Source organism: Temnothorax americanus, unplaced genomic scaffold (genome assembly GCF_048541705.1).
Source record: "Temnothorax americanus isolate GAGA-0224 unplaced genomic scaffold, ASM4854170v1 Scaffold22, whole genome shotgun sequence".
NCBI classification, from domain to species: Eukaryota; Metazoa; Arthropoda; class Insecta; order Hymenoptera; family Formicidae; genus Temnothorax; species Temnothorax americanus.
Genome location: NW_027509360.1, coordinates 327,067 through 343,613, shown reverse-complemented (window position 1 = coordinate 343,613; position 16,547 = coordinate 327,067). Strand labels below are relative to the sequence as shown.

Sequence of the window (16,547 nt, the reverse complement as noted above, 5' to 3'; positions counted from 1 at the left end):
CAATAAATAAAATTAGTGCGAGTCCAATTCAGTTATTTCGTATCATTCGCATAAATCGATGTTATTCAACGCTACATTCATTTTAGTTTCTTGAAAATTTGATTATCACGTAAAAAAAAATTTAGTTATCTGTGAATCTGAAATAAAATATAATATGTACCCACTTATTTTTATAATTCTATAAATTATGATACAAATTTCTTTTATTTTATACATAACATCTGTATTATTAGAATGTGAAAAGGTCTTTTATCGTCGCACCGATAAATGTAAAAAAATCACTGATCATTTGGAAGGGCGACGTGTGTTCTTCGGCGCTGGACGTGATCGAACATAAACTGGTTCCACATATCCTCGTTGTCGTTGGAATCTAAAGAAAAGATCGAATGTTATTTCAGTAAATGCGTAGCGCGTACACATTTCTAAATTTATATAAAATAAATTTCTACTCACCTCGTTATAATTGCAGTTACTTGACTTTTTTAAACATCTATACGCAGATGTATACCGTTTATTTCTACCGTTTTTACATGATTTTAATTTCGTATTTTTTACTGCAGAAGCAACTTGGCCAACTTTGGAATACTCATCTTGTTTAAATCTTTTGGCTTTGGTACAACGAGGTAAACAAGTATTATCGCTTTGAACATCCTCGTCCATTTCATTATCCTTTCTAAAATATATTATGCTGGAAGTGTCCAATGATACCTAATACGTAATATAGAAAAAGAGTTTACTATTATGTGATATGTGTGTGTGTATATATAGTGCCAATTTATTTAATAGAGTGCGTTATAGATTGATATATATATATAAATCTGTAACGCACTCTCTATTTTAAATTAATTGGCACTTTGTATTAAATGTTTCAAAAGTAGTACTAGTAACGTACACACGAGAAATAATAATGTTTACCTGTTCATCTTTCGTACATCTTTTTCTTTTAATAGACTTTTTTGGTATATTATCTGACGAAAATTCGTTAATATTCTTATGTCTAAGTGGCTTTCTCGAACTACTCTCCTTTCTCAAGGTTTGCCTACATTCGGTATACTGAAAACAAAACAGTACATAAATATGTTTAATAGAAAAGTCAAGTATCAAGATATCTACATTTTTAATAACATAACAAATACTTTTTTAATAGCGCTTTGTATAGATTGTATCCATTCGTCGCTATCGTCTTTTTCCGAGTACAGTAAGAACGTTTCGCGTAAGCACGTTATACGGAACAGTTTTTTACTCAGAACACAAGTTAAACTGCACTTGTTTAACGGTAGAACGCAAGATATGCTCAACGATGTTCCTGGTTCGCCTTTACAATATAGCAAAGTATCGTTCAAAAGAACAAAATATCTCCTATAAGCTGAATTGCCTCGTCTTGAAACGCGCATCAATGGTCCTTGTTTGATTAATATTCTACCAGGCTTCACGAGATTAATCGAAGTAGCAATACGCTTCTGAAGATTTAACAATTTTTGCGTTTCTTCGTTCTGTGCGATTAAAGTATTTATGTGTCTCGCAGATTTTTCAATTTCAACCAAACATGCTACAAATAAAAGGACCGAGTTAAAATTATAGATAAAAAATATACGCTCTCACATATGTATAAGTTATCTGGTAAATATGACAACGATCATAACGATATATAATTACCCTGCAAATGTCTATATTCTCTATGTCCATAAGGGGTATGTCGCAACACTTGTTTAACAAGTAACTGATATCTCGGTACTCTTTGCACTGGTGTAATTAACAATGAAGACAATTTCCTTCCTACCTCTGGTCTTGTTTCTTGATCGCAAATAAATTTTTTTAAGGCAGGATCGTTCTCTTGACTTGTCTGAAAGGATAACTTTTATAGACAAACTTTAATATCAAAAAGTCTATCTTTTTGTTTCTACTCTCAATAAAAATATCGTTTTTATATTTTTGAACAAATATTCATATCTATATTAAAAAAAGTTTCAAGAAATCTCGCATGCAAATAAATTTTAACAAATAATTTTTTCACAATATTTGTGGTTATTACCCGTAGTAGATTCAGTACTTGTGTATAATCGTATGCATAAACGGAATATAATTTAAAGAACGGTGCGAGTTTGTGAAATATTCCAGCTATATTATCAGGATTACATTTTAATCCTGCCACCAGTTCGCCGCTCACATTATACAACGTCTTTATGTTCTCGCCCAGCGTAGCGAGTAATGGGTGATCCGATAACTTTCTCTCAAGAATAGGTTGTATAAAAAACTGAAGGGATACACACACACACACATACATATCTTAATAATAATATTAATAATATTATGTAATTTTTGTAACAAAAAATATGTACTAAGAATCATACCTCTGTCAAGGTCTCCAATTGTTGTAAATAAGTAACTTCGGTGGTTAATATTTCTCGAATAGCTTGTGACCTCAGAGTTCTTTCCTTTTCCTCCGCGCACCTCTCATTATCCTTATTCAAAGCGTGTAGAACTGAAAAAAAATCACGATATAGAACTTGGAGTTGAATAATAACAATTATAAAAGAATATACACACACACATAAAAGAGATACGATAAATAAATTATACCCTTCATACGACTCCGCATGCTCAACATATTTCTTTCATTTATAACTTGTCTTAATTCTGAACTGAGGCTGGCTTGAGGCGACAATGGTGAATACATGATCGTACCAATTACTTTCGTGTATTTAGAAAGTAAATTAACAAGCAATATGATTAAACTTTGTGTGTTTTATTCCATGACTCTTAAAATATAACACGAGTGAGTAGCGTTACGGAGTTTCTTTCCAAAATTGGAGTAAACGTAACTCGCTACCGTTACGTCCGTTACTACACAATATTTCTTTGACACAGTGGGTATGTGTATATGTATATGCATGCAACGTATATGTTATGTGCGCACAACCGGTAAAAATTTAAATGGTGCTCGACTGCTCGACAGACACACCTGCTAGTTTAGTGAACCTTGCTCCGATTGGTAAAATTTCAATCCAATCTCAATTCTCAATCCCAATCCCAATCCGTAGTCTGATACGAGCTTTAGGGAAAACGCGTTCTTCTATTGGACATGTTTATTCGCGACAGTCGATACGGAAGAAGGCTCAAGCTCAAGACCCTCAAAGGCAGCTCAAGGGTCCTCAAGGCAAGATCGCCAGAACATTACAAAAGTGAGGAAATTCTCACTAGAGAATCTACAATTTCATTTGTCGAAATCTAATAAATATGTTTACTTTCGTAATTTTCACCTACTCGTCTCAAATCTCAAAATACAGAATCGACCTCCTGCGTTCCAAAATTCATTCTAGAGTTAACTAAAATACTATAGTGCGTGGGCGTAAACGTAAACTATAGATTTTAGATTTTAGTAATCCAGCGAGTGTGAATTTTGGAACGCAAAGGCTCCCTTTGCAAATTATTGGTAAAATCTTTCGCGATTGGTAGACCTGCGCGTGTAGGAATTAGCGAATATACGATCTATAGTATATAGTACGTTCGGTGCGCGTCAAAACTGATGGAAAACATATGCGACGATGAAGTGACAATTTCGCGAATAACGCTTTGCTGCTAGGCAAACGCGCGACTTTCGCACCGACGCGACGATTCGATTTAAAGTAGTGGGAAGACGCGACGCCGACGGTGCCATCGGAATTCAGAATCACGGCGTTGACGTATTTATCGCGCGCGTTCGTCACGAGGTACGACATGCCAGATTCGTTCTTCTACTTGAAAGACGGCTGAAAATTTCGCGACGATTGACCATGTCTTATTGACAAGCGCCAAACGTCACGCGTGTCATATGCCGATTGCCGATTGCCGATCGCCAACACGGTTTTTGATTTTTCTTTCTTTCTTTCTGCGGAATATTCATTGAGAAGATCATACGAGAGGAGATAGCACAGTACGATTGATATTCAGTCTGGGCGATCGATGGGTTTTCTTTTTTCTCGACCAGGAAATTACATAACAAACGTGATAAACAGCAGTCACTGTTACTTTAAGGTTGATCTACAATGTGTTCTTTGCTTTCTGTGTTTTGCTCTTAACCTCTTTGCGACTATCTCGTATTTTGCAATTCCGTCGCGTAACGTGATGTTTCTTGTCTCTTCTGAAGTTCGTCAATTTTTATCTTAGGCGACAGAGAGCAAAAAACATCGCGTTACGCGACGCAATTGCGAAATACAGGATAGTCGCAAACAGGTTAAGAGCAAAAAACAGAAAGCAAAGAGCACATTGTAGATCAGGCTTTACTGTTTTGCATATGTGTTTTTATGTATGCGACTTTTTATGTTTCGTTGTACGTGGTATTCAATATGGTTATACAAATAATCTCGTTGTTCCCCTAAAGATCAATTTCTAAAGCGTCGTTTCTCAAGATTTTTTTTATCTTTCTTTTCCAAATATTTTCATGTCGATGCAAAATAACAAGGTTATGCACCGTGAACATTACTTATTTTACGAGTTGTTTCTCTACGGGGAATGATTTTTTTTTATATCTTGGTACTCGCAAATTTTATACTTCAATCTATACACACGCACGCACGCGCGCGTGCGCACACACGTGTGTCTAACGAATTTATTGATATTGCTAATTAAATTGTTAATTGGAAATCTGTTATTTGTTTCAGGATACAATGCTTTGTTGCATTAACTGCAAGTGACAAATAACGTATGTGTAAATATGGTGATTTCTACGTAGATAATTATTCGATTATATGAATTCTTCTGAATTCTCATATTTGTGGGAGAGTTACTTATGTAATATTTAAAAATGTCGCAAGGAGATGGTGCTGCTGTCGCAGTGCCTAATAATCAAAACGGTGCGATAGCACATAATCTTCACAGTCTTGCTGGTGTTATAGGACCGGTCCTGAATAATAATAACATGAATATAGCTAGAAATAACAATAATCAAAATCCGCTGATTAACGTACGGGATAGGTTATTTCATACGTTATTCGTCAAAGCGGCGCTAGCCTATGCACGGACATTTCCGAGGCCTGTCAGGAGATTTATAGAATTTATAGTCCTTTTAAAGGTACGAGACACATTATTTATTGTTAAAGTTGTATTATATATATGTATATATACATACACCAAACTAATTTCTGTATATAAATATAAATAAGACGAGTGACAAAATAAACTAGACGGATATTGATAAAAAAATTTCATAAATCTCTTTTGTTTACAGGCTATATTGGCATTTTTTGTGTTGGCTTATATCCATATAGTATTTTCACGCGCGCCAACTAATTGCTTAGAACATATAAGAGACGACTGGCCACGGGATGGCATATTGAGAGTCGAAATTCTTAGGAATGGCGGTGAAGATTATAGCATAGAGAAAAGTTATGCCAAAGAGGAGAAATTGAGACAAGGAAATGTTCATGATTTTTCTGTTGCTTTAGCATTGTTGACCAGAAACGGGTAAGTTAAAATATAAATATTTACAAGATATAAAAATGCATTGATGCTTTTGTTAATTTTGTGTATAGAGAGTAAACATATATTTTTATTTATTTGTTGTAGCAGATTTATAAATATTGAACCATCGGCTGTTGATGAAGAACGGGACACTGTAAACACCTCTGCCGACGGGAATCGTGAGAATTTAACATTACTTGAGCAAGATCTGATGAGAAGTGCGACAATCTCTGGAGAGACGCAAAATCCTGATCTAAGCCCATCAAATACAACGATGAGTCCATCGTTGTCGACGAAGCTTTGGGATGGTTTAACGATAGCTAAAAAAATAGTACGTATGTCTTCCGTCTTAAAGATATTAACAACGATACTTGATACTTTAGCAAAATATTTTTTAATTTTATACGAACATTGAAAACTTTGGAATATCGTAGCACTTTATAATTAGGGAACAATTTGAACGCAATCATTTTTTTAAATGTTTGATACTTATTTTTTATTAACTTAGATAAACATGTAACGTTTTTATATGAAAAGCAATACGTACAATAAATATAAATTGCTAATATGAAATAATATTTATATACATTTTATTTTAGTCGTCCGGAGAAAAGTCATCTTTTACGAATGTGGAAGGTAACTCCACGGAAGTGCCTGATCATTTAAATGAAGATAATGTTGTGCGGTTAAAAGATCGTACTTCAGATGTTGATAAAACAACTAGGATAGGTAAATAACATTGGACGTAAAATATATTTTATATAATTTTAAGTGCGAGAGTTTTACTACAGATGTAATTCACATTTAAGTTACGCATGTGTGTGTGTGATTCTAAATGGCATTATTTTAATACAAAAATATTTTACATATGAATAAAACATTAATTTTCATATATATGGGAATATATATATATATATATATGGATAGATAAATTAATGTTTTTTTACTAACGCAAATTTTTTATTATATTCCAGAGGATGGATATATTGTTGAATATTCATTGGAATATGGTTTCTTACGATTATCACCAGCGGCTCGACAAAGACTAAACATTCCGGTCAAAATTGTCACTTTGGATCCATTGAACGACAAATGTTTTGGTGATGCGTTTTCGCGGTTGATATTAGATGAATTTTTGGGATATGACGATTTGTTGATGGCAAGTATCAAGACGCTAGCGGAACATGAAGACAACAAAGGTTTTTTACGGTAGGTATGACTTTTACGTTTAATACATACAATGATGGTTATTTAACCGTTTTAAAAATGTATTAAAACGTGTTAGAAACACAGATATTGAGATAAAAAATAATTTGTTTAAACTTTGATCACTTTGACAGGAACGTGGTAACGGGAGAACATTATCGATTTGTGAGCATGTGGATGGCACGAACATCATATTTAGCTGCATTTTTCGTTATGCTCGTATTTGTAAGTATTTTATGAATTTTATGCTTGACTTGTCGGTTAGTTGTATGCGTATATATTTATAGAATTTGACATATATATATATATTTTTTTTAAATATTTAAATAATATTTACGTGAAACGTTACATTGGCGAAAAAATATGAAATGCAAGAAATTGTCCAAACCATAGTAAATAGCCATTAGTTTAATTTATCATTAGGCTATACCTATACATGCGCGTGCGCGTGCGCACTTGCATGCTTGCGTGACTAAATTATCAGTTTGCAAATGAAAGCTATCCTGTCTATCATTTATGTTCGATAACACAAATCTGAGTTTTTTTACTTGATATAATACAATGATTTTTTTTTGTACAAAATTAATGAGTTCATCCAAGTACACGGTATATTTTGCCAAAAATACGAAACTCTAAGATCATTGTGCCATCGAATTGCAAGATTGTATCCTTTTTTTTTTGACGATAATAAATTTCTCGCCATCGGAGAAACGATTTCACGCTCACCTATACGACAGTCTAACACGTGTAAAATGATATAGCAATCAATCCAAGCTAACCATCCACTAAAGTAACCTGTCTGCGCATAGCTTTCCTATCCCCAGTGTCCTCATCCACGCGCGATCCCTTTGGAGCTGAACCGTCGGGTATAAATCAAGGTTATTAGAGGCATCGTATTCGTCGTAGTGGCCCCATGTCGGTAATTTTGTATCAAATTGTGGTGGAATAGATTGCGGCATACTATGGTCGAGATCACCGGTGTGAAACTCCTAATGATGACACGATACTTTTAATAGTAATGTATATATTTTTCGGGCGATATAACGATTATAATTAAAATCATTACTCTTTACAATTACGCATCAGTCGCGAGTTTTTCTTTTCTTTTTTTCTGCTTTTTGCCTACAACAACAAAAAAACCTCATAGATTCTAATAATGGCATTTATAAAAGGAGGTATTTTTCTATCATACCAACTATAAGAGCTGAATGTCTCTGAACGTCACGGGAGAGCTCATTCTCCTCGCTGTCGCCATCAGACATGATAGGGTTCGCGTCCTCGCCTCCACAGTCCACGGTACAACTCGTGACTCGGATTGCCGCTCAGCGGTGAGATATTTTGTTCTTTAGATCGAACAATGTGGTTCGCTTTACAGTGTGAAGCGGAGCGAATGCGGCGCCGATATCGGATAAAGGGTTGCGCGCTCGTGCCGCGACACGTGAATTCGAGCCCCGGCTGCCTGGAGGGTTCACCCTGAGCCACCCCCGCTGGCCCGCCGCGCCGTCGAGTCACGTGCACACGACTGTCGTCGTGCATGTATCATCGTGTATCTCCTCTGTCATGTACACGCGACGTCCGGCGCTCCGTTACAATATGATCCAGTATGAAATACTATTCCCTCTTCCTTTATCTTTCTCCTTGTTTGCCTCTGTGTTTGCGCGTTTGTCGCTCGCATTCGTGCTTCATCTTCCGGGGTGAATTCGCATCTCTTATATCGAATTCGATTGACCGCGTACCGTGACAGATACCGTCGAATACTCAGATTTACCATAAAGATGTCTATTAGTCGCGCGATATAAAAAAAAAGCGAAAGAGGATTTAATTTAGAAAAATATTAATTTAATGAGAACTCGTAAAAAGATATACGAAGAATGCAGTTTACATCAAATCAAAGATGACGCGGAGAGATAAAGATGTTTATTCCGAATTACATTTTTACTTCGAAAATTTGATTTGCAAAAATCCTCGTGTATTTATGTATATAAGTATCTACTTATTGTTAGTATTATAGATCCCACTACACCACACTTACTCTGTATATTAATAATATGATATTTTGCTCGAGTGAAAAAATAATTGCCAAGTTACTACATCGATATCATTCTTTCGGAGAAGGTAATAGTTTTTATTAGCTCTCTTTTTCTTTTGCTTTTGCTTTCTTCTTGTTCCTTTTTTTTAATAACATCTGCGCATTTGTATAAGATGGAATCGAACGACTCTAGTAAGGTTGCCTGTTGCAAATAACGGATTATCTTCGAGGGTGTCAGGTGCTGGTTCAATCTGAACCGATCGCAATTCAATTTCAACATTCGCTCAACGCGCTAACCGACTACGAGCGACCAGTTCGCAATTTACGTGACGCCGTAACTTTGTCAAAGTTACTCGGGCAAAATTTCAAAATAGTAATTTATAATGCCGATTGACATTTTTAATCAATATCAATCGTGTCTGTGTTAATTGCGACGTGATTGTATTTTCAGATATATTTGATATAAAGTTTTTGCTCTTTATTGTTTCAGACGGTGTCAATCTCAATGTTACTGCGCTACTCGCATCACCAGATCTTTGTCTTTATCGGTGAGTGATAAAATTTTAAACATTTTAATTTATTTTTGCCGTGAGAGAGAAAGAGAGAGAGAGAGAGAGAGAGAGAGAGAGAGAAAATGTGTACGTGTATTTTAGTAGCAAAACAAATTGATGACAATTGATTGAAAGTTTTATTATATGATTAACAGAGGTAAAGATCCAAGTTTGATAATTTCTATATTTGTTTAGTTAGCATATTTTATGAGCTTACCTTTTTCAGTTAATCGAATGACGTTTCTTATTTCGTAATCGGTTCAGCTATTTAAAATCCGCGTGATTTTAAACTTGAGATTAGGTAACTCGAGTTATATTATGAGTACATTAATAAGATTATAAGGATTATATTATAAAGCTTAATTGATGCTCATCATAAGTATTTTGCGCGTACGTTGCGTTGTGTGATTTTGAATAAAAAATTCATCTAAATTTGCAGAGATAAAAAAGTCATCTGGCATATTGATCTCTCTTTTCTCAAACAATGACGATTGACGATTTAGAGAATGAAGCAAGAGAATGAAACCTTTCATTTCATACTCTTTTGCTATTTTTTAATCTGTATTGGTTATTTCTATCTCGTTCTACGGCCCAGTCAGATAGTAAATCCACTATACGCAAGTGCATGAATTTAGTAACGATTATATGTGATTACGATTATTAGGATTAAGAACTATTTTCGCGTCGAAAACGTCGTTAATTTTTTTATTGAAATATGAAATAAATTTTTTTGAATTAGATTAATGATTGATTTTTTTGTGTCACGATATATTCAAAAGTTCGTGCGTTTAAACTGACTGATAAATCCCGCGCAATACTGATGCAACATGCATCATCGCGATAATACCGCGATAATTTCTCCCTCCCATCTCCGTTTTATTCACGATAAGATCTACGCAACACGTATTTATAACGTTCTACGCCGCGCCCAACGGCTGACGGCCGACCAAGTATCTCGTTTGTCTGTTATACTGTCGTACATCGTATATCACGATGGATTCGTCGTTGCTTTCGTCGCCGTTTGCGCTATTATTGACTACTCTGGTCGTCATCGGCATCCTGAAAGTTGTCACTGTGCTGCATCACATGATTTTTTACTGGAAGAATAAGAGTCTACCTTACCTGCCAGATTCGCTATCATCTTTTACAACGGGTTGGAAAGTATTTCTAGGTCGCATCAGTTTTGTCGATTATAGCCAATATATATACAGTTACTTCCCGGACGCAAAATATGTAGGAATGATGGATATTACCACGCCTAATGTGTTATTTCGCGATCCTGAGCTGATTAAAGACGTCATGGTGAAGGATTTTGAATATTTCCCGGATCATCGCAGTTTCGTTGACGAAAGCGTGGAACCGCTATTTGGCAGGAACACCTTCTTCTTGCGCGGAGACCGTTGGAAAGAAATGAGGAATACATTAAGCCCCTCTTTCACCGCCAGCAAAATGAAGTTTATGTTTGATTTGATATCGGAATGCTCTCACGATTTCGTTAATTATTTGGTCGATCATCCGGAAATCTGTCATACGATCGATACGAAGGAGGCCTTCAGACGGTACACCAATGATGTAATCGCCACAGCAGCATTTGGCATAAGCGAGAATTCTATGAAGGATCGAAACAATGAGTTTTACACAAGAGGAGTGGAAGCTAGCAAAGTTTTTTCTGGAGCTCTAGCGATCATCAAATTTACATTTATACGTACGTGTCCACGGTTCAGCAAATCCATTGGTCTGAACCTCTTCCCGTCGGCTACGTACAAGTTTTTCAAGAAGATCGTGGGGGAAACCATTAGAGCGCGGGAAGAGCAAGATATCGTCAGACCAGATATGATTCATTTATTAATGCAGGCTCGGGACAAAGAAGGTGCCAATGTACACAAAATGACATTGGATGACATAGTTTCGCAAGCTTTTAGCTTTTTCTTCGCTGGTTTCGACACAACTTCGACGTTGATGTGTTTCGTTGCTCAGGAGCTGGCAATTAATCGAGATATACAAGATCGTTTGCGCGAGGAAGTACAACAGCATCTTGCTGAAGGAAACGGTAAGATTTCTTACGAGACGCTGTCGAAGATGTCTTACATGGATATGGTGATTTCCGAGACTCTCAGAAAGCATCCACCGGTGATCTTCCTCGATAGGCTTTGCGTTAAGAGATATGAACTGCCTCCGTCGCAACCAGGCTGCAAGAATGTGATCGTCGAACCTAACGATGTGTTGGTGTTTCCCGTTTATGCTTTACATCACGATCCGAAGTACTTTCCGAACCCGGATAAGTTCGATCCCGAAAGGTTCAGCGAGGAGAACAAAGACAACATTTTACCGTACACTTATCTACCATTTGGTCATGGACCTAGAAAATGTATCGGCAATCGATTTGTTCTCATGGAGACTAAGATTCTGATAGCTCATCTTTTACAAAAGTTTACTCTGAAGGCTACGGAACGAACCGTCAATCCAATCATATACGATAAGGAATTTCCATTGCAACCTGTTGGCGGATTCTGGATCGGCTTGGAGAAGAGAGAAACGTGAAAATCTTGTACGCAATACATTATCGTGTGATATAGTTGTGTTTGGAAAAATATTGCCGCATTATTAACTTTCAAGATATTCAACGCGTGTATGCACTTTGGAAGATGATTGAAGGATATATAGATACAATAAGATTTATTTGCGATGTATTACGTCATTATGTTCAAAGCGAATAACCAAGTTTTTGATAATGAGGAATTAAAACAATTAAATATTAATTACTTGCGATAAACATCATAATTTGCGTAGACTCTCAAGTCTAGTCGATTGTGTTGTTAACTGTCAGTCATTTTTAATGATTTATATAACTTCCTGAACTTCCACTTGTCGCCAAAAGTATAGTAGAAATAATAGAGTTGATATTATTCTTTACGTAAGAACGAATATCTCTATCGCACAAACGTCTTTCGCACTATTTTTTCTTTCGAAAAAATTTTCTTATTTAAATTATATAAAAAGTTTAAATTATGTAATTTATTCTAAATTTAAGCATAATTGCATCTGACATGTTTTGAAGATAATTAATCAGATATGATTTATTCTCTAGGGGATTAGATATATCTAATGCGCAGATAATAATTAAATTAATTATCAGTACAAACGTTACAAATAAAAATTTGTTATTGGTTGCGATATTTCTGAGATATCTTTTTAACGTTGATAGGGATTTTTTATGAGATTAAAGAAATATAATGTTATTTTGTCATATTGTTATCAAATGATGTATCATGCGAGAATGATAAGGTAATGTGGAAATAAGATGGACTTCCTATCGCAACAATGTTCTGGAAAGCCACCTACATTATATAAATACAACTTATTCTTTCGTAAATATACGTTGTATATATTTTAACTTCCTTTTCATTCTTATTTTTTAGTAATTAGGATTTACATGTATACTTTTTTTATTTCTTTATTGAAAATGTCACTTTGTTAAAATTAATTTCGAGCGACGTTCAATCGTTTTGATTTGGCCTGATATATCAACTTAAAAACCGGTTTAAAAAATAATAATTTATTGCTATTTACGCACTGATATAATATTTTTGGATAATATTTTTTGTAACTTAAATAATAAGACGTTCAACGTTCGCATTTTCTTAATTACTTTCCATAAACTATGAAGTTTTCTCAATTTTAATTACTTTCAAAAACCAGTCACTTTGTATTTAAATCATGTTTGAAAGTAATCGGTAAGTTATATATTTTTTGTAATATATTCTGGAACAATATTTATTAAGTGATTTTTGAAAAGACTCAATATCATCGATGAATCGAAGAGTTTTGATTTTAATTTAATCGCTGTTTTTGGTAAGTTTGATAAAATGGTGTGTGCTCGATGATTTTTTTCAAGGCCACAGTTCGGGAATTAGCTTAAAAAAAGAAAGAGAAACTTGAAAGTTTAAACAGGAGCATCGAGGGAAGTTATTTTCGCAGGTTAATCGTTTGAAATACAAATTTGCATAGAAAAACAGCGTGAAAGGCGGTATGCTTCCTTCATCCATTTGCGAGTTTTGGGTATTTCATGCCGGATATATATATTGAAATACATTATTTTTTTTATTTGTTATTTTTTTGTTTTTTGTATTTAATGTTTCTTTAAGAAATTTACTTTAGATTGTCAAACGCAAAACGTGATTGAATCGAAAAGTCAAATGTGTTTTTTGCAAAAATCAAAGAAACATAATTTTATGTAAACTTCGTATTAAACTTCTTCGATATTGAAGCTTAATATAATTTAGCTGCTTAAGACATGAATTTTACAACTGCTTTCTGCATATAATAATGTACAATGTATAATGTATTCAATGATATATATATTCGGTCTAATTAGAGCGGAAGCGAAACGGATAGAGCGGTTAGTGTAAAAAAAGAAAAAAGAAAAGAAAAGAAAAATGAAATAAACGTAAGGGATACACGTGGCGTTGGTTAGAGAGGGGATTATGCGGGACAGGACGAAGGATTGCGGCGAAGTTTTAATAACCGGAGGGTAGAGAGTTAGTAGATGATAAGTTAAAATCTAAAATTCATTAAATTGAACCGCCAAGAGTGTCGCGCAAAGTAAGGTACGACACTGCGTATCCTATATAAAGAAGGCGCGGCTCGCGGTGGGTCGTCCGCACAGGACGAGTGACGGTATTAACTTTTTAATTGCTTTGTTGCACCCATGGCGGGCGCGGCACGGAACGATGCGATTATGAATTTTTAATTTATCCTCGAGTCTTGGTTCCATCGAGTTGCAAGACGCGGTGTCGCAGATTATCCGAACAAGTTGTAAACACAAAATTGTCGCGCCCCTATAAATCAGCATCAATTTCTAGATTTATTAATTATTAATATCTACGTGTGTGAATGCTTTTGAACGATTATGCGAGAGATTACGCACATATACCTACTGATTTATTTATTGGCAAGATGGGCGCGAGAAATAAATCAATACTAAGTGTGCGAGGAGTGCTTAAAGCGTCGATAGAAAGTTTCGTGAAATTTAAATCAGAATTGATGAAGTTTCGAAATTAATTCGTATCAAGCTTTGAGTCGACTCGTCGAACGCGACACGATTCCTTCACGGTGTTGTTAAACTTACGTAATAACCTTCTGCTCGCGAAGTCTTCGCCACGATGTGCCTGATAAATATTAAATTCAAGCCGTTCTTCTCGACCGGAATAACGATTTCCACATAGCGTTCTATCCTTGCGATAAACTTATGCGACGGCATGTGCGTGTGTATACACATATATACATATATATATATATATATATATATATATATATATAGAAAATATCTTAAAAACTCATTTTTCTTCTATTTGTTTCAGTTGATCTCATACAAATGCTGGAGTTTAATTTAACTGTATCATTGCCAGCTGCCTCCCTACTGACAGTGGTCTTGGCATTAGTAGGTAAGTTTCATATATCTTTTAGGTATTCAGTTTTAATTACTTGTATATCACTTGTATATCATGTTTTTGTCATGTTTCATGGAAAGTGAAATATTGTCGAATAGCGTTTACATTCATCGGACTTTATATGCAAACATGTTTCTTAGATTTTCGTGCGTTATTTTTATTTCTTATATTGCGAATTTTTTGAAAGTGAAAAACGGTTCGATGAGAGGTGATTCGTTTTAGCTAGAATAATCAATCGGTCGCGAATTCTCGAGCGAAAACGTTGGAGTTTGGTACGCACGATGTGCGAGTGAAATATTAAATACCTTTTTACTAAATCACGACTGCCCTTGCTCTCTCGTATTCTCACCGGTAGAACGTTAGCTCGGTTACAAAGCTGATTGGCCGGGACGGTTAACCCAGGATTCTGCATAAATTTCTGATGAAGGCGCAACAGTTGGGTAACCCGCTCGGAGCCCATGGCATTTAGCAGCAGTGGCGGTGGCCGCGGCGCCGACGTTGCGCGACACCCATTTCCATTTTGACCTGAATATCTCCTCTTCACGCTTCGCGTGTCCACTGGTACCAATGGTCCAATTGATCTGCATAAAATACGACGTTTCTATATAATATCCTTCTGCCCATCCAACGGCTCTGAAAACATTGATAAAATCTGGATTTACAATCTTCCTTTCCTCTTCTTGCATCGCGATACTTTTGTACATAATAAATTATTTCTCTCGAGAAATATATCATTTCCAGTTCTCAAGTTTCAATTGGTTGATCCGTTTTTATCCCATGAATTTTCATGTCCGTTTCGACATAATATATTGAAACATTAGATACTATTTCAATTTACCATCTAATCTGAACTCTTCTTATTTCTTATCTTTGGTAAAACTGCACACTTACAAGCACAGAGAATCGCAATATATTTCAAGTGTATAATACATCTCAGCTTGTGTGCTCGCAGCATTATCGATGATATTTTCTTCTACCTTATCTATCAATGCCATAACAACACGCTAGTCATTAATTTTTATTAAATAAAGATCAAGATCGCAACTCTATCTATATATTTCACGATAAAAACTGTTTATATACAGTCCAGTAGGGAATCCATTCATTTATACGTATATCAACAGTTGCGTGGTCAGCAGGCAGCCAAGCGAAATGGCAACAGAAATGGTAAATTTCCGGATCCGCACTCTTCTCCCTCTGTTGCGGGAATTGCCAAGAGAATCGTCTGTACAAAAATCGATATATATATATATATATATATATATATATATACATATATATATAATGTAACGTAGTTGGAGTAGTAGGAAAAGGGAAGGGAGTCTTAGGGAAGTTGTTATCTGGAGTAATAGGTTCCGGTTCCTATGTCGCTTCCTGCTTTCTCCATCCGTCATCCCGTGACTCTCTCACTCCGTCTTCTGAATCTTCTCTCACTCCTTCGTCACACGTTACTTTTCGGTTAAAGAAGCTATATATCGTTACTTTTCTTTCTCGTATTTGAAGTATTTCTGTATTTCTTTAATTCTTTTTCAATTTTTCCCAATTTATTATGATAATCAGAAGCATGGAAAGTTGGAAAGCACTATATATAAGTCATACCATCTAGCAGTGTTGTAGAATGTTTTTGGTTAAAAAATTTGAGTTTTTTGAATATTCTTGAAATGTCTTTGCAATAATATAACACGCCTTGTAATATAAAAAAGTCCTTGAATTTTCGAGCGCAAGTAACTCTATAATCATCGACGCCTTTGTATTTTGTATTTTAGTAATTTTAAAAATAATCTTACAATGTATGCCATTGTTTACGTTAGCATTTAGATTACACGTTACATTCGATATCGCATATCTTGCGTAATGTTTTCTCAACGCTAT

The 16,547-nt window shown here is 35.2% G+C and overlaps 2 protein-coding genes and 1 pseudogene across 8 annotated transcripts in view; 2 read left to right on the top strand and 1 right to left on the bottom strand.

Annotated features, from left to right (window-relative positions):
* Nucleotides 1-139: 139 nt before the first annotated feature.
* On the bottom strand, nt 140-2,883 carry LOC143898070 (FYVE, RhoGEF and PH domain-containing protein 3). 5 transcript variants are annotated; one of them, XM_077407152.1, is made up of 8 exons: nt 2,548-2,883; nt 2,352-2,482; nt 2,033-2,254; nt 1,657-1,855; nt 1,137-1,549; nt 916-1,053; nt 454-708; nt 140-370 (listed from the first exon to the last, which is right to left on the bottom strand). In XM_077407152.1, exons 1-8 carry the CDS (start codon nt 2,675-2,677, stop codon nt 230-232), a joined length of 1,629 nt encoding a protein of 542 aa, XP_077263278.1. In that variant the 5' UTR covers nt 2,678-2,883; the 3' UTR covers nt 140-229. The 5 variants fall into 5 exon arrangements, with proteins under 5 accessions (XP_077263278.1, XP_077263281.1, XP_077263279.1 ...); XM_077407155.1 differs by having other exon boundaries at nt 2,581-2,883; XM_077407153.1 differs by having other exon boundaries at nt 1,657-1,843; nt 2,548-2,882.
* A 598-nt stretch (nt 2,884-3,481) lies between these two features.
* LOC143898024 (membralin) overlaps nt 3,482-16,547 on the top strand; it is a 50,443-nt gene continuing 37,377 nt past the window's right edge. Inside the window, exons 1-9 of one of the 3 annotated variants that reach the window (XM_077407041.1) lie at nt 3,482-3,710; nt 4,641-5,050; nt 5,207-5,442; nt 5,545-5,770; nt 6,039-6,168; nt 6,414-6,648; nt 6,780-6,870; nt 9,165-9,222; nt 14,586-14,669. In XM_077407041.1, coding sequence (XP_077263167.1) covers nt 4,784-5,050; nt 5,207-5,442; nt 5,545-5,770; nt 6,039-6,168; nt 6,414-6,648; nt 6,780-6,870; nt 9,165-9,222; nt 14,586-14,669 — 1,327 coding nt within the window. In that variant the 5' untranslated portion in view covers nt 3,482-3,710; nt 4,641-4,783. The remainder of the gene's footprint in view (nt 3,711-4,640; nt 5,051-5,206; nt 5,443-5,544; nt 5,771-6,038; nt 6,169-6,413; nt 6,649-6,779; nt 6,871-9,164; nt 9,223-14,585; nt 14,670-16,547) is intronic. The other 2 variants (XM_077407043.1, XM_077407042.1) reach the window with 2 other exon arrangements.
* Nucleotides 10,127-12,598, top strand: LOC143898027 (cytochrome P450 9e2 pseudogene; annotated as a pseudogene).